General features: G+C 34.5%; 1 protein-coding gene and 1 long non-coding RNA gene across 2 annotated transcripts; one reads left to right on the forward strand and one right to left on the reverse strand.

The window, feature by feature from the left end:
- Window positions 1-787: 787 nt before the first annotated feature.
- On the reverse strand, window positions 788-1,684 carry LOC139693512 (uncharacterized). The gene is made up of 3 exons (XR_011702058.1): window positions 1,319-1,684; window positions 1,152-1,240; window positions 788-1,074 (listed from the first exon to the last, which is right to left on the reverse strand). It is a non-coding gene; the product is annotated as an uncharacterized lncRNA (long non-coding RNA).
- A 27-nt stretch (window positions 1,685-1,711) lies between these two features.
- Window positions 1,712-27,227, forward strand: Acsf3 (Acyl-CoA synthetase family member 3). The gene is made up of 10 exons (XM_071591697.1): window positions 1,712-1,942; window positions 2,199-2,391; window positions 2,496-2,721; window positions 6,219-6,548; window positions 12,456-12,612; window positions 14,953-15,153; window positions 17,489-17,634; window positions 20,866-21,096; window positions 26,438-26,616; window positions 26,704-27,227. The coding sequence occupies exons 2-10, from the start codon at window positions 2,230-2,232 to the stop codon at window positions 26,896-26,898; spliced, it is 1,827 nt and encodes a 608-aa protein (XP_071447798.1). The 5' UTR covers window positions 1,712-1,942; window positions 2,199-2,229; the 3' UTR covers window positions 26,899-27,227.
- The last annotated feature ends 500 nt before the right edge of the window (window positions 27,228-27,727 follow it).

A 27,727-nucleotide genomic window follows, 5' to 3' on the forward strand; every position in this document is an offset into this window, starting at 1 on the left:
TTTAGAAGGCAGTGGACAAAGTTCTGAGGACAGTACAAGAGCAATTTCGTTGAGTAAACAAGCTTTCACTAAGAGGCAGAACTTAGTGACAGGCACCTTAAGTAGAGCCCTGAAAATAATTTAGTAGTCAACTATCCATGAGAACCTTGAGCCAAAACATACCATAATCCTAGGTTCGGGTAGTTATCCATCCACACAGGTTAACTTTGTTCTTAATCAGCCATAGGTGTTGTCTACTCTTTTTTTGCCTGCAGGGGTGCCGTAGTTCCCAGGCTGTACACATGAATGATCCAAGATAGCATTGATGTGTGCAGCATGGAACATCAAATCCACATCATATATATTTCCACACACACACACACATATATATATATATATATATGTAAACCAGTTTGGTTTGATAGGTGAGGGTAGATCTCACCTAGTACTAAGGCCGGCGAGTACAAACATCAGGGGAGGGGGAGGCATTTCCTTTCTCTGTCATATGGTATAGTTTTGTTAAATTTCATAATAGCTAATAGAAGATTTTTCAGACATGGTAGTTGCCCTATACATATTATTTCCAGTGTTGTTAAAAACCCTTAACTTTCCAAAAATCCAAGTAAATAAGACTTGGGTCCACTTTTAGATTGTGGTTTCTAATAAAAAGGAAACTTCATAATACATATCTCCTACATCATTAACTATAAAATATTAATAATCGATTTCTTATTAAAAAATATTACAAAAACGGATGTTAGATAGAAATAATAGGAGATTACCTATACTAAGACATTTATTACCGATTTATATATCTCAATAACAAAATAAAATTTCTTCAAATGACAAATTATTACATAAAAATATCAATTTTAAATGCAAATGTAAACATAACAATAAATTTACCGCTGTCAAAAATGACAGTTTAATATTGCCTTTAAACATGGGAATTTTTTATGAAAAGAATCATTTTTCCCACAAGAAGTCTTTGCATAAAAATGATTATTGCTTCGTTGTTTCAGACAGGGCTGCGTAGAACATAAGATAAATGCTTATAAAAACAGCAAACAGCACCGCCACCATGAGAACAATGTCCTGGAAAGAAGCCATATATTTTAAGTCTATATTTGACGACAACGTTTCATTTTTATAAAATAGTTCAAGCCATTTACTTTATAAACAGTGGGGGCATTCTCTTTCATGTCTGCCAAGTTTTTAGAAACTCGTAGATTTTCCTTACTTTTTTTAGTATCTTCCTTACCTAAATGAAATTAAAATAACGATCCCTTGAAGATAAATAATGCATTCTTTATGAGGTAAAACCAGTATTTCGAAATACCTATTTGTTTTCTGTAATGATCAACCGGATTTGATCCAGTGCTGTCCTTTCTAGCACGGCCCATGATATCCTCTTTGACGATAAGAATTAATTACAAAAAATATTTATTTGCTGCAAAAAGTATAATTCTTAGCCTCGATTTCCTCTCTAAAAAATCAAATGACTGATATGAAGTTTATATTTTTGCGCGTAGAAGGGTAGTAATTGAAACTGTCACGGCTCTATCATTTTTCTAACGCGATATTGAATAGATGTAGTATTAGTTAGTAACTTTAGGACCATAGATTTCAACTCGCTTATGGCTATTTCACGAAACGCATGTGATACGTATCCGATAAGACATCGCTTTCTGAGCAGCACTGAAATGTAAACAGATACGATTGCATTAACCAATTTTCACTTGTGAAAAAAAGCATTTTCGCCTTGCGTGCTTCGCATTAGCTGACGTCCTTGGGTTGAAGGTGGGCAGACGTATCTGTGTAACCTCGAGACACAAATAGTGGAATAAAATCAAGTTTCACTTGGAGGTTGTTTTAACGGGATGTCTGGCAGGAACATTGTGTACAGTATATGTCATTTCTGTGCCCCACACACGTAATTGTGACTATTATTTTTGGCCGAAAGGTAAGTAACCAAGGGCTCGTTAGGTTCCCATAATAAATTTTTAAATCGTGTTAACTTCGCTAGAAGTTTGTCTGATAATAAAATGTGTGGTATATTGTCATTTTAATTGTTTATCAAAATTTCATAATTTACGATAGAATGCTGCCGTCAGGTACTCATATTTTTACTTTCATTTTAAATGAATCGTTTCGTTTGACGTATGAATTTATGAAAACTGAAGTAATAATCAGTTATATTTTCTTCTCTTCCTGAACAGATTACTAAAGTGAAAAACTTTAAGACGGAAAATGGTGTTCCATTGGTCGTCGCTTATTTGTCGTTCAAAATGCGTTTTTCTGAAAAATTCTGCTGTGCTGAAACAACTAATGCGCTTCCACAGTCGTGTGAGTCCGACAATGCTTCATGTTGCTCGTCCACAGAAGAGCATGACACCTCTATCAGAAAATAAGGTATTCTCTAATCCTTTGATTTATTGCGGTGCATGTGAGTGACATTTGGCATGACTATTTCATCGTACAATGAAATTATGCAATTTTTTCTCGTCAATTCCTAGGTCCAGCCCGTTTTTAGGCATGCAGAAAGATTCTCTAGCAGGACAGCAATTAGAGATCGTCATGGGGATTATACATATGAGGGAATCTTTCTTAGTAGCAACCAATTGGCTGGTCAAATAAGTGAAAGACTAAGAGGGCGCCAAGGAGAGAGAGTTGCCTTGTTGTGCCCAAACGATGCCTCCTACGTTATTGCTCAGTGGGCTTGCTGGATGAGTGGACAAATCGGTAAGATTACAGCAAAATTCTATCGAAGTTCACGTCAGTAATTCTGAGTTTCTTTTAAATATGTTTCTGAAATTCACTTGGTGCCTTAGAAAGCCTGCTGTCAGGGGCCTACGAAAATAATACTCCAAATTTAATGTTGAAAAAATAAATTAGTAATCGGGATGATTAAAAGTGATCCTTCCTTCATGAGGTGCTAGTGTTGGCGAAAGACAACAATAATGGAATGGCAATTTTTCCACTCTTTGTTGTGTATTTGCCCATACACAGACTGCAGACATTCTGTAGATCTCCTGAAACCATGTAGTATTAGTATATTTGGATACCTGGGTCTAGTTACAGCAGATATGCATATGTTAATGTGCATGTGTCAATTGCCATGCCTTAGTTGGTGTTAATCAGTACAAAATAGCAACATAATAGCAAATTTGTGTGACATTTTCCAAATGATTTGATCCATTTTGAGTCATTATCCTCATTAGTTATACTTTACAAAACATTTCAATATTTCTTTCATGATCTTGAGAGTCCTGAAAAATTTATAAAAATTAGTAATTGTAGTTCAACCCTAGTTGTCTACGATAGCCATCATTTTCCATTGATCCCCTAGCTACCTGTGAAATATGAAATGAGCATTTAGGCACAACATTATTTCTTCAGTAGATGTCTGCTCTATGCCCATCAAGTCATTTTTCCCATGCCGTCTACGCGCACACTGAAATTTACATTATGCTCTTCCAATAAATATAATTATTTTTTAACTTTTTAATTGATGCCAGAAAATGATTGAAAACAAGTTTATCACCGTTTCTTACATTAAATTGTCTGATAGCACTGATTTTCCTGCCAACAAATTTGACAACTCCATGAAAAAGTTAGTGGTCATATTTATTTACTCATGCCTAAAATTCATTTTCAAAAGTCACTGTCAAACTAAATGCAGCAGTTTCATAAATGCATATTCCCAACTTTGGATGTACTTACTAACAGTGCAAATCAATTTACCTATTTTGGCAAATTGCCTGGTTTTTCAGCATTTAGTAGTCTGAAAAGTGTTCTCCAGACAAAACAGCAGTACTGAAGGTTCTCTTATAGGTGTTTGTTTCATGTGACTTATTATACATATGTTATTTAAAAGCAGTGAAATCCAGTAAACATTTATCTAAATCAACACATTTCCCCAAGTCTCTGGCGATTCAATATTGGTATATATTATGATCTGGGTCCCTCATCACATATAATGTAAGTTCCAATTCAATATGTCTGGCACTTTAAGAAAAAAACATTTTTCCCTGCTATGGTGGATTTTGAATGCATCTTGTAGTGGGACTTGTTTTACCTCACCATATCTCATGTGGCAATGGGCTTGTTCAGTAATTAAGCAAATTTCTGGATACAACAAGCACATTTGAAAGCCATCCGAGCATAATCAAATGCAGGTTGAGTCAGCATTACCTGACTTTTTGGCTCGAGTAATAGCCAGAAACCATTACGTAACACTGACTCACACTGCATTTGCAATGTCTTTAATCAATGAACATTTCATTCCAATGTGACATTTGTACCCCTTGTTGTATGTTCTCATGATGTCTACCCCATTAAGTATTCATCCAAAGTCATTTTCAAAATATTCAAACTTCTGATTGTAAACTCTAGTTTTTCTTTCAAGCTGCTTCTTGATTAAATCTGGAAAAACATGCTAGATTTGCTGTCTCCTTAGTTGCTAAACTCAAAGCATGACATTTTCAACCATTTTGCTGTTTTTGTATTCTTAAGTCTCTTCACTAGAAAATTGTATCTCTATGTAAATAATGCATCACCCTTGAGTTTTAATTTTTACATTAAGCAGCTCTTGTAGGGCTGCAGTCCTTGCATTACATTCACAAATGAATCATAACACTAGTACATGGGAATATGTTTTACATTGCTTCTTGCTCATTAGTTTTTTTTTTGAGAATTTTCAAATTTTTTATTCACATTTGATTAGAAACCCATATTAATCTCAGCTTTGTAAAATAAAAATCTATGAATGTATGATATATGAATGCATGATATATGAATGTATGATCTATGAAAGTGTATGAAAGTCCAGTTTAAACTTTATTTGAGTGTGTTATACAAGTTAAAAATGTTTCCAAGTGTTTAAAACACTGTTATCAATGCAGGGAATGGTGTAACATTTTCTTTCATCTCTATGCAGTGATATTTTATTTCTAATTGATTCTTATGGAATAATAAAATGCCCCGGTATGTATGGTCATGGCACTTGTAACATGTTATGCAGCATCTGGTTTATGAGTTGCTTGATTAGGAAAAAAATGATCAGTGATGATGAGCATAGCTTGTCCTAACATGTACTCTGTGCCTTCATACTATTTCATCAAAAGTTTCAATCTTACTGATCTTGGATTCAAATCATATTGATGGCCCTGGAACGTAACAGTAGGTCGTAAGTGTCATGGATGAAATGCCAAGGTTCTACTGAATCGATATGCTAAGGGAAACTTTCAGATATTCCCCGTTTTCAGGATATCCTCCCTTATTTTATGGACCAATCAGTATGTAACCACCATATTAAAATGACAGTTTTAAGGTCATTTTCAGGCCTTCTTTCATCAAGAGATCATCTCACTTTACTTCTCTGGCCTTGGACCTTTCTGGTTTGGTGTATTATTTCTTTCTTTTGGCATCCTGAAGGTTGTGCATTGTGTTCTTATGAATTGTTCAGTTTGCCCACTGAAGGAGGAGAAAGGGAATCTGGATCTTTTAATATGTAGTTAAATATCTAAGAAATATGTTGTAAATATGTTAGCATCTTCATTGGAAGTTCACTTATGAGGAGAACAATGTTTTCTTTTTGTGTAGTTGTAACGCATTGTAAATGTCTATGTGGTAAATGTAAACTAGGTCCCCAATTTTCAGAGAAAATATTTTGGTTGTATGAAAATAATGAGCTATTGCATAAAGTACACTCTTATTAGTAAGGGCAGGAATTAATTAAAATCTTTCATCCTGAGTGCATATTTGCTTTGTCAAACATTCTTAACATTATTTATATAAAACCTGCATTTTTTTGTCACTACCCACAGCGAGTCTGTCTTTAGCAAAGTTACCTTGTACATCTGGTTGTTGAACTTCAAGTTTAGCTAAAAGATGAAAATTTGGCGCGAAGTTTGACCTTTGGTCAAAAATGGTAAAATGTGCATTTTTTTTATTTTTTATGCTGGTTTTACCCTTAATAAGTCAGAGTATAGCTGCTTAAAAAATTATTTTAATTCAGTTCAGAGATTTTCTTTTTTGATTATTTTTACATGACTTTCATATGAGCTATGATCTTGGGACTTAAAACTGAAGAATGGCTGAAGAATTATATGTTCTTTTTCTGTAAATTTTTGCGAAAATCTCACTCAAGAAATTGAATAAATCTCTTTTCCTTATCCCTTTGCCTAATTGCCTTTATTTTTTTTCTATGTTGGGAAAAATATCAATATTTCCCACAGTTGTGCCTCTATGTCAAGATCATCCAATTCCAGTCATGGAGCACTATGTTCGAGATAGTGATGTAGCCTTGATCTTGGCTGGTCATGACTATGTAGAATTAGCATCACAACTAATGGAAAATGGGAGGCAAATGCTTGTCGTTGAAGATGCCTTAAGAGTATTGGCGAGGCGCCATGGCCCAAACAGGGCTGTTTCCTCGCTAGCTGCTGCTGATGAAGAAGTTGAACTCAAGCCTAATCACGTCTTAAAAGGTGGCCTTGATGATGAATTTTATGCCGATAGTGATGCCCTTATAATTTACACCAGTGGAACTACTGGACCTCCAAAAGGTAAGTTTTTAACTTTTGTGTCATTCCCTTAATATGTGGAAATAGTTTTTAGTTGGAAGATTGAAAACCCGAAATGAATATGTAGTGGAACATTGCATCTTATATTTCAGTTATGATTAAAAATGGGATATGAGAATGTAATCCAAGGGTGGTTTGAAAAGCATGTGCAGTAATGAAAGGTGTTAATTTTTGTGATAAACCATATTTTTGGGGTCATGTTAGTCCAGGGGTAAAGGATCAACCTATTGACTGCAGGGCCCAGGTTTGATTCCCCGAAACACCTCTCTGGGCATCTTTGGCTCAACCCAAGCTGTTGGATTTTTTGGGTACCAGATCTTCCTGGGAAAGGATAGCCGGGGCTCAAGGAAAGAAACTCCCCCCCCTTATCATGATGTGTATCACACTCAATTGGGCTTAATATTGAGTTAACTCTACCAAACTGACCTTGGGGTTGATTACTGCATTTATGGTTTTTTAAAACCATTTTATCTTTAAACGTAATTTCCTTTTATGCTCTCACTTTTCATCCACTGCTGCTCCAGTTCGTTGATCCCTACAAACTTTTTTCAGTAAACACCTTATTTGAATAAAATCTTCTTCCCACCATATCTTCATATTGAATTTAGTGGTTTGAGGGGGCTAGATCTGGAGAATAGTGGGAATGTGGAACAAGTTGGCACTGTAAATCCATCATTTTTGTGGCCACAACTGCAGATGAGTAATTTAGTGCTTTGTTGTGATGGAAAAGGACTTTTTTGTGAGACAATTGTGGACATTCTTCTTGCATGCCGCTCAGTTTTCGAACAGTCTAATAGTAATGCATTGTATGCCCTTTTAACAGTTAACCCTTATTCTAATAGCCAATGAAGGTTATTCCTTGTGTAGCACAAAAAAAAACTCTTTCCAAAACCTCCTCAGTTGAAGGAATAGTCTTCATCTTCTTTTTTGCAGACTCCCCACTGGCTAGCTATTTCTTTGACTATTCCTTTGTTCCAGTTGTGTAGCGGTGTATCCATATTTCACCCAAAGTGGCAAAAAGTGCCCTAAGTCTTGTTGCAGATGTTGTTGAAGTAGATGCATGCCATGCCTTGGAACATGCCACACAGTTCTGTTTTTGGCCTACTTTGAGTAATCATTGCCTCCATCTTGTGGACAGCTTTCTTATGTCCAAATGTTGATACAAAATATAATGTACCAATTCACTCAAGATTCATGCTATATTAGTGATCTCACACATCTTCAATCTTGTATCATTCATCACCACATCCGATTTTATTAATGTTTTCTCCAGTAGTGACTTCAACAGGGCATTCAAAATTTTCAACATCACTTGTACTCACATGGCTTTACTGAAAATTTTTAAATCACTGATAAACCATTCTAATCAAAGGCACAGGTTCACCCTAAGGTTTTTCAAGTATGTCTTAAGCCTCCCGAGTTGATTTGCTGTACATAAAATAATGTTTGATCAACCACAAAATTCTCTTGTATTCATTTTATGTGCATCACTTGACTTGCTTGATTCAGTTGCTGAAGCTGCATGTGTTACTCTTAAAGAGATACTTCCAACTGAAATATCTCCAATATGTACTCTTGGTGTGTGATCTTTGCGACTTTGCACTGACTTCTCAAACTGCCCTTGAAAGTTGAGTTTGGTATAATGCAGTCATTTTTAGCTATTTCTATGCTACCAAGATCTCCCAATGATGCCTCCCAAATACAGTGAACCTCTCTTAATGGGCATAATTTGTCATGGACTCTTACTCTAAAGCGAAACATTCATTTATTGGAAAACAGTCCCTTATAAATTAATTGAAATACAGTAATGAATTTCCTGCTGATAAAATAAATTATTTAGAAGGTTTATTCCAAGAAAATGATGCATAAATTGTTTAGGATCTCTTTTCTTCTATTGTGGAATGAACCTACTGGGAATGGGATTTCAATTTGTAAAAAAACTAACAAGAATTAAAATAATTATTACCTTACTGTAAAGATTTTGCAAAAACATGTAATTTTGTGGTAGATTGTCAAAGTTAAACCAGAAATTCCACAGTAGTAATTGCAAATAGGGATACCATTGAAACAATCTACCACTTCTAGGATTTGAACCGTGATCTACTGGGTGGGAAGCCTGGACATTAGCCACTACACCATCCTGGCCTGCATTAACATGTTACTCTGCACTGCGCGATACAGCGCTGCAATTTCCAAAATGGTGTTTTAATTTCATCCTCACCGTTTAGAGTCAGTTTTGTCGTTGGAATCCTCATCAGCCTTCCATTCATTCCTCATCCCTTAAGTCAAGAGTCTTTCTAAGAAACGTCATCCTTGGTGTAAATCAGCGCATTAATAAATAATTGAACGAGGTTGAACATAGTCATTGTAGTTGTGAAATTTCTATGAAACTACTTGCTATCACTTAAACAGTTTTAAAAATAATTTTCATATTTTAATATGTAATTGTATTCATCGCTTCACATTATTTTATAGAGCTGTTGTAATCTTTTTTTAGTGTGTGTATCAAGCTCAAATTTTTGTTTCCTGTACCTCTTATTTTATCTTTGCGTCATAAATTACATAATGTTTGTGCACAGAAAGAAGCTGTAAGAAAACTCTTTAAATGAAGTTTTCTGTCCTTACTTTTGTAAACATGCTTGCATGTAATTTCTGTGACAGTGCAGAGTGAGGTAATATTTATAATAAATTTATTTTACTGAAACACTGCATGGACATTGCCCCAAATTTACCTGGGGACTTCAAGTTTCCTTGTCCTCAATGAAAATAAGAGGTAAAATATCAGGAAAAAGAGTATGAACAATATGTAATTACAAGGAGACCGTAAAACCATGAACTCATCTGTGGAGTTATACACAAAATTACTAATTATCAGTCCAACATTAAATGGAAAGGGAAGAAAATAAGCTAGTTACTTAAAAGATTGGAAAATATATGATATTAGGGCCCAATTTTATGATATCTAATTAAGTCCATTCATTAGTTTATGCAAACTTTAACTTAACATGGAAATTACTGGCAATCTGATTTCATAAAAAAATAAGTTGGTTCATTAGTGAATGTTAACATCTTAACCATAGTAACATCATCTATTAGTTGTTTATCATTATAGATCATGATAGAGATATAACGATCAATTTTCAGCCAAACCAGGGGGAATAAAACTTGAGTTATGACTTTAATCGGAGGCTAAATTGAACCTTCAGTTTAACAAGTCATTATAAGATCTGGCTTGAGTGATATTACTTCTGGATAAGGTACACCCAACAGCTGTTTAGATATGATTTATTAAATATCAAACAATAATGCTTGCTACCATCATCCCAAAAATTACCTTCAATTTCAATAGCATCTGGATAAATTCAGACCTACTGCACGGTCTCAAATTTCAACATTAGCTTTATGAATTCTATGATTATGTTAAGCAGTGATATTGGAAAGCTTTCAATGTTCCTAGATGGTCTTCTTCCCCAAGTTACTCAGTGCGTTTGATTATAGTATGCTAAAGGAAGGATAATTATGAGTAGGAGTTCTGATTGTACGTAATGTTGATTGATTGTATGGAAAGGGAGAAACAAAATTTCTCAAACTCAAAACTTGCTAAATTTTGGTGTTATATATATAACATTGTGGGTCGCGGTAGTCCAGTGGGTAGAGCGTTGGACTGCTGACCGGAGGGTCCCGGGTTCGATTCCTGGGCAAGGCACTCTAGGCACCTGCAGCTCCACCCAAGCTGAAGTGATTTTTCGGGTACCAGGTCTTCCTGGGGAACCATAACCGGCACAGGGAAAGGAACTGCCCCCCCTACCCTGATGTGTGAATTTTCACACGCCGTATAGGGCTGAGTATTGGGTGATCTCTACCATCACCTACTACACCGACCTTCGGGTTGATTACTGTGTTTATGGTTTTTTTTTATATATAACATTATGGTATATTTTTGCTGCCCATAGAATGTAATTTTTTGTTATAATTCAAGGGAATGCACTAGGTGCTATTCATAAACAATGCAGGTTTTACTCAGCTTGTGAACATTTTTCTTGGTCATCACTGTATTGTCCCCGATAATGGTGAAGTGAGCTGAAACCAGTGTCATGATATATCCTATTTAGCTATGTGTTTAATTCTTCACTATAGATTCCTTCTACTAATAGTCTTATTTTGCCTAACTTGTAATGTAAGATACTTGGCCAAATCTAAAATGACTGTTTTGTGGATATTTTTTATAACTAGTTAGATTTCTCTGTAAGTATTCTCCACGAGTATTTTCATTTTCACTAGTATAATGAGTTAGTAGATGTCCATTCTTAGATTAAAATGTGATTACTGCATAAATCGCACTTAGTTCTAGACCAGGAAATTCAATTTTCTCTGCAGTTATTACATTTCTGGAGTGAAATGAATATTTGAAAAAAATTACACTTCTCTAAAATGGGCCCAGTTGGTTAACAGTAAAATAATCAGGGAAACCTAATTGTTCAATCAAATGTTACTTGTTATGTATTGTAAATTGATCTTAAAATAGAATTTGAACAGTGTAACCTTTTTGATTTCTTTATGTTAAAAATCATGCTGTGTGTTTTTTACCCTGATTTAGAGGAAAGTTGAAATTAAAATGAACTTATGGTTTTTCATATTGTTTAAATCTTAATCCATTGGAAGCCGATCAATCGAGTATAACAATTCTGGCCTTTGTGCTTAACTTAATGTGTTTCCCAATAGAAATAACTGGAACTCCATTGCCCTCTATAATGAGTATCAGTACTATTAACTACTCATAGCAATTTAACATCACATGCTCCTTCTTCAACTTAACATTTAACATTAATTAATATTGATTAAATAACCGCAGCAGTATTCCCACGTTATTACAAAAGCTCAGATATTGAAAATTCTCAGGAGAGTAATGCCAAGTAGGGAAAAATTCTACTTTAAAACAGTTTTTCAAAGTTGTAGTTGTTGGCTTTGCAAAATTCTTATAGATCATTTTGGCGGTTTAATTGACAAAATATGGGATCAACAAATGATTGCCATCCAGATGATTGTTTTGCAGATCTTTTTAGTTGTTAAATATCTTGGAAAACACCCTTTAACCTTGTACAATTTACCATGTTGAATCCAACACATATTTCATTATAATTGGTGCATTGGCAAGGTGAGAAATAAAAAATTAGGTCATTTGGTTAAACTTATTAGGTTAATTCAAGCAAATACTCTGTGTCATATTTGGTGCCTTCAGGTGCCCCAGAAGTCTTCAGAGTATGTAATCTATATTATTATTATTATTATTACTTTTTATTTGCCCAGAGATCACAATACAAAAATACCAGGTGGGTGAAGTATGTACATGATATAAGGCACGTCAATGAGGAGCAAAGACACAGGCTCAGTATACGTAGATTACATACTCTGAACATTTTCCTTGGGTACATTTTAGGCTAACGGACTCCTGGACTTCAGTTTAAAGTCTCGATAAATTCCTCTTGTTGGTGCAGTCCTGCATTTGTGCGACCCCATCTAAGCCCACTCAAGGTTCCATTAAAATTTTTATTTTGATCAACCGTTTGATATATATTTTTGGTACTTAACTATTATATTTAACTAAATGAAATGTCATAAGAGATAAGATACACAGATAATGTATCTTCTCAGTTACCTGTTGAATCATCTGATAAAATGGTTGGCTGAAAGCAGTAGTAACCTATATAAATGATTCCAATCCTGATTTCAATTGAAGTTTGTTTTGGAGAACAGCATTAAGAGGGATGACTCTAATTTGATCGCAAAGTCGTTTATGTTTTTTCATTTTTATCTTATTTTAATTGTAATTTTTGATGGATTAAAGTATAATCATAAACCTATTGTTTGCAAACTTCTTTTTAATCTCAGGTGTGGTCTTGACTCACAGCAACATCCAGCATCAAGCATATTCCCTAATTCAGTCTTGGGCCTGGAGCGAAAAGGATATTATACTTCACACACTACCTCTCCATCATATTCATGGCATTATTAATGTACTACTCTGCCCACTCTTTGTGGGTGCAAAGTAAGTGGATTGTAGTATATGTTTTATTCATCTTAAAAATGTTAATCATTGTTTTTTTTACAATTATTATTATTAGAAAACCATGCATTGACTCAATTTTATATTATAATTGATCCAAAGACTCCTTTAGTGAAGGGGATTGGATTTTAACATGAAAGCGGTGTTCTAGTTGATCACTATTTCATTTGGTGCACATCAATAGAACTCTATTTTTGTTGTGTATGTTATATTTTCTTTAATAGTTAAGATTAAATGTGCTAGACTCCCTTCAATTAGTTAAAAATAAAGTTTTGTTGTTGGTTTTGAATGCATATTTTTGGTATTTTGTAGCATTTATTCGAATTACAGCATGATTTTTACATATAATTTAACTACATTTACATTGCAAGGTATATTTTGGAAGAGACAAGAGGTGTAAATGTATCTTATAATTTATGAAATATGTGCAATATTTTGGGTGAGGATGATTTCAAGTGATGGTTTTGGTTTAAGGAACTTTTAGATGGTTAAAACAATCAATAAAATATTACCTGATGTATTGTAAAGTGTCTGTAATAGGTGTCATTGTAGGTGTGAATCTTCATAAAATGTTTCCATGTAAACTGATTTTACACATGATTAACAATGCCCACAGAATAATACCATTCATAGACTTTGGCACAATGGCTAAAATTTCACCTTTATTCAAAATAGCACCTCTTAAAGAGGCATGGTGAAACACTTGGATTTAAAGCACTCTAGAGGATTTGTAATATCACATTAGGTGTTGACTATGGCTAGGGTTACTGTTAGCCCATCCTTGAGTACCTTAATATTGAGGGGAACTTGGTTTTTTCCATTTCTAAGTGATAGCACTTTAACATCAGACTTTTGAGTTCATAAAACTGTTTAAAAAAACTAAGTGTGTTACTGTCAAACACATAAAAACTATCAATTTCAGTATTTGGTAAAAATAGCCAAGTAACCATTTCTAATAAATTCTTTTTGTTGGGGCATTGGGGAAGAATCACTAATTGGAATCTAGAAAATGAGTGGTCATCGTCTTAGAGTGAGTGTACCAAAATGTAGTAAAGAGAGATTTTGTTGGTGAGCTTTACGTGATGACACTGCTTAAGAAATAATTAAATGCTTACAAAGATTACACTTATTTGTATTTGATGAAAGAACTGCGAGAGGTTTAAGCTGCCAAATTAGAATGATTTTTTCTAAACAAAACAATTTAATATTTGTTTTGAACATTTCAGTTAATATATGATTAATAAAATTCAGGATTTTGAATTCATATTGATGATTGCTAATTATTTAAATAATGACCATAGGTGCTCACATGTAACAAAGGGAAAAACTGTGATACATTTGTCATTTGAGAACAGTTTTATTGCATGGTGTATAGAATATTGTTGTTTCATGGTATATTTTATTATTTCATGATCAAACCGCTCTGTCATAAGTTGGCCTTGCTTTGGTTAATGTAAAAACGGTTAAGGGTTAGTTCTGGTTCCATGTTCAACATCTGTTAGTATTAATTTGTCACTTTCATTTTATCAGGTATCTCAATATTAAATTCCTCAACTGTAAAGTAAAATTTTTACACTCATGCATGCAAAGTACTTACTTGATCCTAGTAAGGTTTTCTAAGGATCCTAGCATGGGTAGTAAATGCAAAAGTTAAGTCAGTAGCTACAAGTAGCAGACATGTACCACACAGCATATGGCCTATATGGCATGGCTATCTTCTAAAAAAAGAAAGGACTGGTGATTTCTTTTTGCCTCTCTGCCTCTGCATATCTTTAGTAGTTTTCTATTTCCACCAAGCTGATGATTGAACTAAGCTCAGAGGAGGATTGTAACCATTTACTCTATCTAGGGGATATTCTTCTCCATTACCTTCTCCATGATTGATTTTCTCTTTCTTCTTTCATCTGTAAAAAGACTAATAAACTTATCATATCTTTTTTGTTAACCTGCCTGAATAAATGAGCATTTCATCCGCACATTGCGTTGATGTATTACTTACAGTTTACCCAGTGTCTACACCTCAAGTGCTTGGTGCTACTTTCCCACAGAGATTTGATGGAAGGCAGATTTCCATGAATAACTTACAGATTTGATACTGAATGTTTTTGTAATATAGGTTTTTGATATAATACATTTTTCACCTTAAGTAAAAAAATCTGTAGGTTTCCTACTATCAGAAATTTATATTAGTTTTAAGTTATTCTAATTTGTCTTGAGTTGGGTTAGATCAGAATAGAATATTGCAAGGTATTTTTTTGAGGGTCTCTCATTTGTAAACTAAATTATATGCATTTGTTTATTAGTTAATATTTCTCTTTACAGGTGTCTTATGCTTCCTAAATTTGAAACATCTCAGGTCTGGAGCCAGCTATTGTCCATAAATATGCCTGCTCAAGATCGAATCAATGTATTTATGGCTGTTCCAACTATATTTGCCAAACTGATTGATGAATATGATAAAATATTCAGCAAAAATGCTCGTATGACGGAATATATTAAGACTGTTTGCATGCAAAAGATAAGGTAAGAACGCATTGCCTTGACTTAAAATGCTTTCAGATTATGTTAATTTCAAGTTACAATGTGCGAATTTGTTTTTAACATGTTTAATGAGGCATCTCATTGCCTAGTCATCTGCAATGTGTGATCAAATTTTCCTTTAAAGGGAGATTACCATTCATATAAAATCGAGGTAAATGAATAGAATTTTGAAACTTTCTTGAAAATTTGAATTCCATAAAAAGTGCTAGTTCATGAACGAGTAATGCCTTTGATATAAGGTTTAATTGGTTCACTGCATTAAATTTTGAAAGTAATTCTCATCTTTCCATAAAACCATATGTAAAATAGGATGGTTTATGTTAGGATTGATCTGATGCATACTGATTTTTTATGATATTTTGCCAAAATTTTACTTGTTGTTATTCTGCATATTGATATATTCATTACATATCTGATAACACAGCCGTCCATGTTATATATTCACCGATTTCCAGGTTTTAGCTAGATCTTTTAGTAAATAAAAATTATTATTATGTGCCAACTTCATTCTGAATTAATTAATTGCATTTAAGCATGCTCTCAATTTTTTCTTATGTGTGCAGAATCATATGTATTTTCCTGGGAGGTGGCCGCACATTTTTTTGAATATGTAAGATTTGAATTACTTCCAAGAAATTTGTGCCTTTTATCACAAAATAATGAGGTTATCACAGGATATGAGGGAATTGAGGAGGACTGTTACATGCTCACTTATTTAATAAATCTTGAGCATAAAAACTAACGATGGCCAAAATTCAAAATTTGATTGACTATGATTTCCTTAGTGGAATCACTTTTTTCACCAAATTTCAAATCCTCTGTTTTTTTAGGGTATTTTGAAACTCAATTCCTTTTTCTGAATTTAATGCTATCATTGGATCCAAAAACAGTTGCATAGTCCTTTTATCAATTAGAATATTTTAGTAGTGTTATCTTTTTCCTGTTAATCAAATCTAAAAGTTTTTCAATAAAATAGCAAAAATGGCTTTTCAATTTAGATCATAATTAATCCTAAAATATTTATAATGATTGTTACTCATTTTCATTTTACTTAACCTGTACTTTCCTTGAATTACCTCAATAAATTTTAATTGTGGCCTTGAAGTCTAGAAGGAAGTGTTGACATCTTTTGAATTCCATTTCCCCCCCTTATTTCATTGTTGCTGGAATTTTGGCCCAGATTAGGGCCATTATTATTGGTCTGTGAAGCAGGATTTTTTCAAGCATATCAAATGCTAAAATGAGCCTCTATAATTGCATGTTATAGCTCTGCATGGTTAATATTGTATATTCCTAAAAAGTAATCAATCAATCTCTGTATAACTTTATTTTACCCTGCCCCGTTTTAACTTCTTAATCTCTTATGAGCTAATACCACCCTCCATGCTGTCTAAAATACCTGTTTTATTCCTCTATCTGATGTGCTTAACAATCTCCTTTCGATAGCAGCCTTAAGAATTGTCCTGCCTGTCAATATTTCCCCTACCACTTGTTCAGTTTCATTTCAATTTGTGCCTCAGTACTCTTTCCTTCTTCCTAATGCTTCCAGTCTAATTTCATCCTATTTCCATTAGTACCAAGTTTCTGAGCCAGTCAATTCTTTGCTACATGTTAAAAACTCTCGCATATTTTTTTTCTTTGTCTCTCCAATTAAATTGTGATGTAACCATTTTTCTCCTTTTTTTAGATTCTCCAACTGCTAATGCAGCTCTAACATCCTTACTACTTTGTTTTTTATTCAAAAGTACCATACTAGGATATTATTTGTTCAGCCTCTTCTTATCATGCTATCCTACATGTTTAACCTAAACTTCATGCTTCTTGAGAATCTTAGCAAATTTATTTTCTTATAATTTGTGTTTATCTTACACATGTCACATTATAACCGTGACCATGACTGCTTTTGCTGCAAAGTTACTGTAATTCCTTGGAAGATTTGTTAAATGTTTAATATCCACAAACCAATTGATCTTAATCAGATCCCATGTTACTCCCAATCCTACTCGTAGCATTTCTCAGGCCTCTCCTACCATTATTTTTGTGTGTGTTGAAAGGCATGGATGGTGACAGGCAGCATCTCCTCACATCTGTGTCCATCCTGATTTGTTATCCATGTTTGCATTTAATGTGTATGAGCATGAACTTCTATCATGTTCATGCATAAGCTCCGGGAATTTTTTGCTAGGGATTGAATGATAAGACTAGAAGGAATTCAGAATGATATAGTGAGGGATGAGAATAATTCCTTTGAATTCTCTAGCAAACTAGGGAAACTAATGGAATTGTAGTCTTGGAATGCACTTTGCTTTTATTCTAGATTAATGGTTAGTGGATCAGCACCATTGCCTGCTCCAATATTTGATCGATGGGAGGAAATAACTGGACATCGTCTGTTGGAGCGTTATGGAATGTCTGAAGTTGGAATGGCATTATCAAACCCATTAAAAGGTGAAAGAAAGCCAGGTAAGCTAGTTGTCTATCATTCATTAAAAAATTTTTTTTACCTACAATGTTAGTTTTCACTGAATATTTTTCTGAAAGGAGTCCAAATGTGAGTATCTAAATGATTTTACTGAGTTATGTTAGATTCAGTTCCATGAAGAAACTGAAAGGTATATTCTCATCTATTCTAATGACAGCAATCAGCAAAAGGAAAATTGAGTATTCTACTGATAGATGTGTCGTACTCGACAAGGTATGTGCGGAAAGGAGCCAGCCATGCAACATTTTGAGAAAAATAGCCTACCTGGTACAATCAGGCCTTAGTCCCCTTCCAAGAACTCCCTTTGGGACCTAACTCCCTCATCCCAGCGTGTTTCTTCCACTTCTCAAAACAGTTGGCAAAGTCCTTTTTTGGAATGGTCATCAGCTGCCTCGTTGCATTCTCCTTTACCTCATCCACCAACTGTAGGGAAGACTAGGCTTTTGTTTTAGTGTCATAGCCATAGACCCATGACTCATATGGTCTAAAGAATCATACAGATTGGGCGAAGCAGAGAATGCCCAGAGATGACATCAACCCAGGCTCACTGGTCATTAACCTAGTAGCCTAGCCTCTACCTGCTGAACCACCGGACCCCATAAGTTGAGCATGAAACCATAAGTATAGTTATAGTTTAACGTAGCCAGAATTTAGCAATCAGTGATTTATGAAAATCTTTCCATGAAAACCTCAAGACTTAGCTCAGATCCAATTTGGAGGCTTTCTATTTAAGATGGCAGTGAAGAAAAGAGAGGAAATTTTGTACAGATTGTTTATTCAATATTTTGTTTTGTTCCTTGGCTGAAATACAGGGGGGAAACATCTAAATAAAGTGATACGTTTTTAAAAAAATACCGAGAAAAATGTTAATGAATCATTCAAAGCAATCTTTACTGAGTATGATTTAGCATACAACAATCATTTTTTATCATGGCAACAACCATAATTAGAATCTTACTGGTTTGAAAATTTGGGTTGGCAAATTAACTCGCGATCTTCCGAGGCAGATTAGGTAAGAGTTGATGCTTTTTGGCTAGAATGCTTGGAATACAGTCAGCATAACTTATAAGATTACTTAGGAGGTGACAATTTGTGCTTAATGACCAATCAGCATAAATCTTGACGGTGGTGAAACAAGCAGCAAAATTGCTTTTTCCCATAAGTGCTCAGTGCGACATGTAATATATATATGAGCCATGTAAATCTCTGTAAGCAGCAGCTATAGAAATACCTCTTATTCCTTTTAATGGCCAGTAATTTTGATTTTTTTCTCTTTTAATTATCTAATCCCCTCTAAATGGAGTAATTTGTTTTCTTGGATATCTTCTGCTATCATAAGGTTTTCTCTGAATGTTTAAAATCTTGCCGTAAGTGTTTTTGAAGCATAATGAAAATAAATTCATGGTTTGTATAAAAAGTATCAGGAAAAGTTTTTGGAAAAATAGATTTATTTCATATGTTGCTAAAATTTCTCAAAATTCTTCCAAGTACGTCCCTTGAGCATTGGCATGCTTTTGCCAGCAGTTTTTCCATGACTCAAAGGCTCCCTGGTAGGCAGAATCCAGAAAGTCCTTGTGGGCAGGGTACTCATGCAAGCTTCTATGACAGCACTTTGGGTCCCTTAGTGGTGTCCTTTGAAGGGGGATTTCACTTTTGGTAATTGGAAATAGTCTGCTGGTGCCAAGTCAGGACTGTAAGGGGGTTAAAGAGTCATCATGATGCCATTGGAGGTCTTCGCAAGCGGATGCTCGACTCAGCTCTTGGTTGTCCGTCAAGACTTTAGGGACAAGTTTTGCATAGATCATTCGCATCCCGAAATTTTCAGTGATAATGGTGTGCATTGTCATCTTACCAATGCCAATATGACCTGTAATCAAGTGCTCATTTAACCAACAACATTTAACTTCAACACTCCTTGTACATATGAGGAAAAAATTGTTACTGATACTTCTTATAGAAATCTGGTACATATCAAAAATACCACCATGAAAACCATAGGCAGCAAGTTAAACATGCAGTTGTACAGACGTGCTGAAGCCCCAGAGCTTTCCATATCTACCTCTCGTTATGGAGATCCTCACTGCATTTGCCCTGATAAATGTTCAGCTGTGAGATATTGCCTGGAAATTTTACCATTTTAGTAGCTATTGGATGTGCATATCTGCAACAATAATATATGATATTTTGTGTGATGATAAATAAATATCTGGTATGATACAATAAAAAACAATAGCCATATACACAGTAATCAACCCGAAGGTCAGTTTGGTAGGTGAGGTAGAGTTCACCCAGCTGTAAGCCCGACGATGTGTGAAATTCACATATCAGGGTAGGGGGGCCAGTTCCTTTCCCTGTGCCGGTTATGGTTTCCCAGGAAGATCTAGTACCGGAAAAATCACATAGCTTGGGTGGAGCTGCAGGTGCCCAGAGAGGCCCAGAAATCGAACACGGGCCCTCCGGTCAGCAGTCGAATGCTCTACCCCTGGACTACCGCGACTCACATATAATATGATAGTGGGATTATATTCAGATATTCTGATAAAACTTTTGTATGTGAACTTGTGCCTAGGATTAACCATACTCCAGTTTACCATGCTTGTACATTTATTCTTGGATTAATAAATGCTCATCCAGTCCTTCTTATATACTTGGGTGCTTTGATTATTTTTCCTGTGTGGGGATTTGATATCCCCATATATGCTTCCAACATAGAGCTTATACCCTGATATATGGGTACTCAGAAATCCCCTGTGTATACCCCTATTTATTACTTGCCCCCACATCTTTAAGTTCTCTGTATATGTCTGTACACTACACCTAATATCTTAATTTGTTTAGGCAAGGTACAGAGAATATTTTTGCCACATTTTATTATATGTTTTTATTCAAATATGTGAAGGGCGTGTTAAGTAGTATTAATATTTTTAGATATACATATTTGTGTTATATATTAAACCAGGTACTTCTTTTTAGCTCTTTGCATATTTATCCACTATCTGCATTAATTAATATGTAATCTACTATGCCAATAATAAATCTTAAGATGATCCTCCTGATGTGCTTAAGCACAAAAGACTCTAATCATGATCCATAAGAGGACAAATGAATTTATAATTATGCAGCACAATTCTCCTTTTCTTGAAGAATATGTGTAGTCCTTATTGTTCCATATTTGAAATCCTCTAATTAATGTTGATGTCTCTTGTTTCAAGGTTTTGTAGGCACACCTCTACCTCAAGTTCAGGTGAAGGTAGTTGCATCAACACCAGAGGGAGATGCAGTAGTGGCAGAAGGCAATGAAATTGAAACAAGGATTCCCCCTGGAGCAAAGGAGGGAGATGTTGGTGAATTGTATGTCCGTGGTCCAACTGTGTTCAGAAATTATTGGAGGAACAGGGAAGCCACAAACAAATGTTTAGGGGCCGATGGCTGGTTTAGGACAGGTATGTTGAGTTATTTGTTGAGTACCTTATGATCAAAATTAGTAATGGTGTAGATTTCGTTAAATATCAATTCCCTAGTTAGAGAAATTAGTTTTTAATTTAACATTGCCCAATGTACTAATTTTTTAAATCACTCGATGGGATTAGTATTCAGCGTGGGGGTGAATTTTAAATCATGAAGTTAGATGACTATACAAAGCATATTTCTTAAATTAACTGGAAGGAGTTTCTGCAACTGAAAAATGTACTGGAAAATGTTATGTGCTATTCAGCAAACCCTATGGGTGGGAAGCCAGTACATTAGCCCCCGCACCATTTCAATCCCTGTTCTCTCTTCCATCTCAGCCTTCAAAATACTGGGCAACTTTTCTCAACCTAATTCCATTGACTTTTCTTCCCCTAGTAACTTCCTCTTTATGCTCGCAATATTTAAAACCTCTGCATTAGTCTGTCTCTCTCTATAACTAATCATCTCCATTCTCTGCCACACCCACTCCTCAAAAATACCCCAATTTATGCTCATCATCTTGCCTTAAAGATGAAAATCTTATATCCATAAAGCACTATTTTCCATGCTAGTCTTTATTTATCTTTACACAGTGGATCTGTCATCAATTTTCTCCTCCTTGTTAATTCTTCCCCTGATGTCCCAACTCATATTTGCCTCCTTTTCTCTAAAATATGATACTGCTCCGACTACACTAGTTTATTCCCTCCTTCATTAATAGTTTTTCTACTTATCATGAATCTCATTAATTATGTTATCTTGTGGTTAATCCAAATCTCATACCTCTTGAATTGTTACTGTAAAACACTCGATAATAACGTTGCTTCCTTGTCTGTCTGACTCGTTACTGCTCGACCATCTGCAAACTTGACTTAATCATCCCACCACCCACTTTTTATTCAGCTCCAGAATCAACCTTAACATTTCCACAGCGTATATATATATGTTGAAAAGTGCCTGTATTAATGGGCAACCCTGCCAATCACTGCACATTCTAATTCTCCCTCTGCTACCCTTACCTGTGTCATCTGCTTCATGCATAAATACTGGATATTTTACCTATCTCTCCTATCCACTCCCATACTCAGCAATATCTTCTTTAGATTTGTCCACTGCTCACGGTGGAATACCTTCTCAAAATCCACATAGCGCACACACACATCGTGATTATAGTCAATGTTCCTTTCAACTATTGTTCTCATCATTGCAATGGCATTATGTGTTCCTCTCCTCTCCCTTTTCTGAACCAAAATGGTCTTTGCCTAGGCAGTTGTTTGAACTATTTTGTAACCTTCTATTGATGATCCTTAGAGCTACCATTGCATATGAAACTCCTTTAATTAACCTACAGGGGTTCAATCAAAGCAATTGATAATTTGGGTACATTCCAGCTTACATGGAATAAATTGAGTAAATATTTTCTTGTGGGAAAGAGGGGCAAATGGGAGGCTACGATCCATTCAATTCAACTTTACAGCAGTCATGCTTCCCGGAACTATTCCGTGATCCCTGGAAGGAATGAACTTTGAAATGGTGTGGGATTTTATGTTTGAACCTTGCTACTATGCTATTGTATCCAATCTTGTAAATAGAATTCAGTTTGATTGAGCAAAGTTCATATTTGTGTCTCCGGAGTGGCTGCAAAGCCTTGGTAGAGCAGCTCTTTGAATGAAATACCGTTATTTTATGACTTAATGCCATAATCCTACAGATTTGAGAAACTGTACCTTTTCCTACAAATTGTAATTCACCAATATTCACAATCAAACTAATGAAATTGAATAATTTAAAATATGAGTTTGAGTGTTAGGGCAAATTGGTGCAATTTTTTGTTTTAATGGTAATGTCACGTATGCCACACACACAACTACTTATAAATAACTTCCTGGTTTTTTCTTGTTTTCCCTCCTTTCAAAGGAGAGGAGTCAATCAAGGGGTTTACAAAAGTGAATTGTCTAACACATCTATTATGTTTGATCTACATAGTAATTAATTTTTAAAAAATTTGTTGTCTCAGGCGTATACAAAGTCAATTATTTCATTACATTTCAATAATTAATTTAATTTCCAATGAATGAAATGGGTCTTGAATGAATGTAAAACTCCAATAGCCATAAACAGTTTACCTTTCTAAACAACGTACAAATGAAATTAGTTGGCTAGCGCCACAAGTCAAGAAGGGGTAAAGGTAAAAAAGGAAAGGATAAGAAAGGTGAATACGAATACGCGTAAAAAGCTCACTTCGACTTGTGTTGTCGTGACGATTACCCTTCAGTACGCTGAAGAGGGCTACTTTGTGGCCGAAATACGCATATTCGTATTCACCTTTCTTATCCTTTCCTTTTTTACCTTTACCCCTTCTTGACTTGTGGCGCTAGCCAACTAATTTCATTTGTACGTTGTTTAGAAAGGTAAACTGTTTACGGCTATTGGAGTTTTACATTCATTCAACATTACTAGCTGTAAGAGCTCATTTCTATCATTATGAAATGGGTCTGCTTATTTTTCCCTTTCCCTGAGAAAAGGGCACATCAGTATTATCATCATGGATTTTTTATTCCTGTAAGTATGTATCAGTGTTTTTTGTGAATATATTAATGTTCATATTAGTAATTTTCATTGCAGAGCAATCAGTTAGTTCCATCAAAGGTTAGGCATGCATCACAATATATACCATTCATCTTCATTATATTGAAATTGTCTGATATTTCACAAGTTATGTGAAGAAATAAAACTGTTAGTTACATATATTGTGTATCAGAAAAAGAAACAATGTTTACATGAGTGGTGTTTTGGAAGTAATATCATGGTACAAAAATTGATGTTTTGTTGCTTGAGATTTACAAATGAGCTTATTTTTTTAAACTATGGATCATATGCAGTTGTATGTTTTTCTCAAATTCCCTGACACATCTTACATCTCTTTCCATTTGTAAGAGCCAGCTTTAAATTTAGGTTTTAAATTTGTTTTTATCACCTTAAATTGTATAACATGCGGTGACGTTGTGAGCACATGTTGTACTCAATGTCATATTTTTGAGATTCTCTGAAATACTGCCTTGAAAAATCTTATTGTTCATTTTTCTGCAGGGAACTATGTGAACATACAATGAGTGGATGTCTTACTGTATATAAATTGAAAATCGCTGACTCCTCTAGTTATTTGTGACAGGTATCCCATAAGAGTGTCCACCAGGGAAATGTCCTCATTCATGCACTTGTTAAAGAACCTTTTCGTTCATTTGAACGTTAACCTTCTGATGTAGCAACACTTTTCTTTCATTTTTTATTGTCTCTTGTTTGTTATTCTCTAAATCTCTTAAATTGGTAGAATTATCTCTTTGCAGATTGTGATGATATTTACTAATGCATCCATTTTAACATCAAAATAACTTTACATCAAAAATCATTAGCCAAGTATATGCATTTTGTGTGAAGATAAGCAATCCCTTTGGGTATGTTTCGTGGATGTACCATTATTTTTTTTTAATGCAGCAGGTGTAGTTTTTCACAGGTTCTTGAGATGGGTTTTATAAATAAATCAATACCTAGCTGAATAAAATGTATGCTTTCTCCCAAGTAATGCTGAAATGTTGCATGATCATTTGATCCTGTGTACATTTTTTTCTATAACTTTTAAGACTTTAACCAGCTGCCTAAATTTTGATTATAAATTGTATAAAGATGCTTTCTATTGCTAACTGTAATCAATTGTCTTTAAGTAAAAAATTAATAATTTATTGTGATAATTTAGACTATACTTTCTTTGAGTTGTTGTGGGAAGCAAGTGAATTCCAGTATATGATTAATATTTAAAGCATTTTAAAATGTCATTATGTTAAATAAGAATAAAAATTGGGAAGGAATAAAAGCCAGGAAATGACATTACCCATATAAATGATGTTCAATTATGTGATTGAAATGATAACAAGGTAGTTATAAAGTATGACCAATTAGTTGCAGTTACTGATAGTAAATATTTTATGAGCTACATTTCACCATTGGCATAAAATAAGACACCTCAAGCTCTAGGTGGATCAAGGGGTCCATGATGCCCTCTTTGCTATGCTCATTATTTGTACCCATCTTTCAACATAAAGCTCATCCAAAGCCTTAACACCGAAGCCCACAATAGTAAATGTATACCAACTAATGAAGGTGTTGCAGAATTCATTAGTAAGCGGCAAATTTTTATAAGAATCTGGAAAATATATGGGTTGGTTCTTTCTGCTACCTAGTTAAAGAGAAATGCCTATGGTTCTTTAATGCTCTAGGTACTTTAACAGACGTAACTAGTTAACAGAACGATTAATAGAAAAGACAAAATAGATATAAATAATTTTTATTTGGGATATAATAAAAAATATATGAGAAAAATAACTTGAATTAGGAAAAATCTTATGGTTTAAGAATTCCTTTTTGAGAGAAACCTGAAACCACAAACTTGGAATAGATCCAGTAGTTCCATTGTTTCTTAGTTAGTAGTCACCAAGTAGGAGGCCCCAAGGTAAAAAAGATGTGAGCCTATTAATAAATTTTGCTCAAAATCTCATATTGTTGGTAATTGTGGCCCAGAAAATCTGGGATGTTGTTTACTGTCCCATGCTGTCACTTTACTCTAATATTTAGCACATCATTGTGACATACATATTACGACTGTCCCTTATGGGACCTACAGTTGTAGGTCTTAATGATTCTTGGTTCAGTGTAACATAAGTATAGCAATTCTCACTTCGTGAGAACCTCATGTCCATTATTTGCTTTTGCATCACCTTTTACAATTTCATAGTAATATTTCTTGGTTCAATTATATTTGGGGGTTAATATGTACAGTGCTATAGCAAGCATATGGTTTTTAGTGCTGTCAACAGGCTCCACATCAGGACGGTCCATTAATGAGCAAAATTTGGATTGTGCTAAAACTGGATGGACTCTTGGTAACCCAGAAAGTACATTACATAATTTTTTTTTTCTTTCAAAGTATTTCAGACGTATTAAAAGTATTTTAATATGTCTGTTAGTTCTAACTGTGAAGGGATCAAACTATAGCTGATAATATTTTGAAGTCTCTGAAGGAACCGTATAATAGTACTTGTTCCATATGTGATCGATCATTGTCATGTTAAGCTTGACCAATGCAGGTGCCACTTCACATATGAACATGAATTTGATTTTTACATCCATAAGAAGTTTGGAAATTTATTTTATGTCAGCCAAACATTGACATAATTGGTGCTTATTGTTTGGAGTTTTTGTGAAGTTGACTTGTTGGTTTTTTTAAATCTATTAATAGTAGTTTCCACAATTTCAGTCCTGTGTATTTTATGCCCTTAGGTGATTCAGCTCTTTATTCCAATGGCTCTTACAAAATCGTTGGGAGAACGAATGTGGATATCATCAAGACTGGTGGATATAAAGTTAGTGCCCTTGAAATTGAAACTTATCTCATGGGTCATCCAGATATTCAAGATTGTGCAGTGGTGGCTCTCCCAGATGTTACATGGGGACAAAAGGTAATTTTTTGAAGGCTTCAGAAGTTACTGAGGTATATTGTAAATCCTATCACTGATTTCTCATTGCCTTCTTGAAATTTATTTCAGGTGGCTGCTATTGTTGTTCCTAGACAGGGGAAGGAAGTGATACTATCAAAATTAAGGGAGTGGTCGAAGAGCCGTATGGCACATTATGCCATTCCAACCGTTCTTAAATGTGTAGAGCATTTGCCCCGGAACCACATGGGGAAGGTTAACAAAAAGGAATTGGTCAAACAAATGTTTCCCGAAAAAGTGAAATGATACAGCATCACCCCAAAGCGGATGTTAAAGACTTCTTCGTTTAGATAAACATTCTCTTAAAAAGTGCCCTATTCCAAGCATTATCATGGTATAAAGTAGGCACATCTTCAACTTTATCAATTTTCGTTCGACTGTGACAAAATGAATGCAACAAATCTGAAGATAAATTTTCTAGTCATACAAGTGGGCTTCGTCAGATGTCTTGCTGCGGACGTTCTCCATTTTTTTACCCATTCAATTTAATTTCATTTCTGCATTGGTGATATTTATATCTCACTATCATTTTTTTATCTGTAATAATAATACACAATAAAACTTCCAGCCATGTATCTCGAAAGTTTTATTTAACTCAAACAATAGCAAATGTTATTTTATCTGCAGACTAGATACGTTTGAATTAACGTACGCAAAATGAATGTCTTGAGAAAATAAAGACGAAACTAACTCCGCCAATACGTTCTGGTAACCATATAAATAAACCACGAGGTAATATCGTGGGAGATGTGAACCTAATTACAAATGATCGGGCAGGAAAATAATTAGGAAACTCCCTTTTAAAAAACCATACTTATCTGATGACATATCACGGCAAACGAACATAAACGGTGAAAATTAGAATTCAAAACGATTCCACCGGTTTGATCAGGTACAGGTTGACTTACGAAAATAGGCCTTCTTTTAAGGATGCCAAACTGTTTTATTCCGATTCTGATAAAAACATTTTGTTTTATGTAACTACACATGTAACTCAAAATTATGCTTGAGAGGTATTTCACAAATATGAGCGAAAAAAGTTGCGAAGTTGACCTAACAGTTAACGTAATAAGCG

Source organism: Hetaerina americana, unplaced genomic scaffold (assembly GCF_022747635.1).
Source record: "Hetaerina americana unplaced genomic scaffold, ioHetAmer1.1.p SCAF_5, whole genome shotgun sequence".
Lineage (NCBI taxonomy): Eukaryota > Metazoa > Arthropoda > Insecta > Odonata > Calopterygidae > Hetaerina > Hetaerina americana.

Bases quoted from the DNA above. Each gene is read 5' to 3' on its own strand.
- Acsf3 (XM_071591697.1), top strand. From the start codon at position 2,230: ATGGTGTTCCATTGGTCGTCGCTTATTTGTCGTTCAAAATGCGTTTTT. The intron at 15,154-17,488 runs GTAAGAACGCAT...CTTTTATTCTAG, and splicing joins GTTTGCATGCAAAAGATAAG to ATTAATGGTTAGTGGATCAG. The intron at 21,097-26,437 runs GTATGTTGAGTT...TTATGCCCTTAG, and splicing joins CGATGGCTGGTTTAGGACAG to GTGATTCAGCTCTTTATTCC.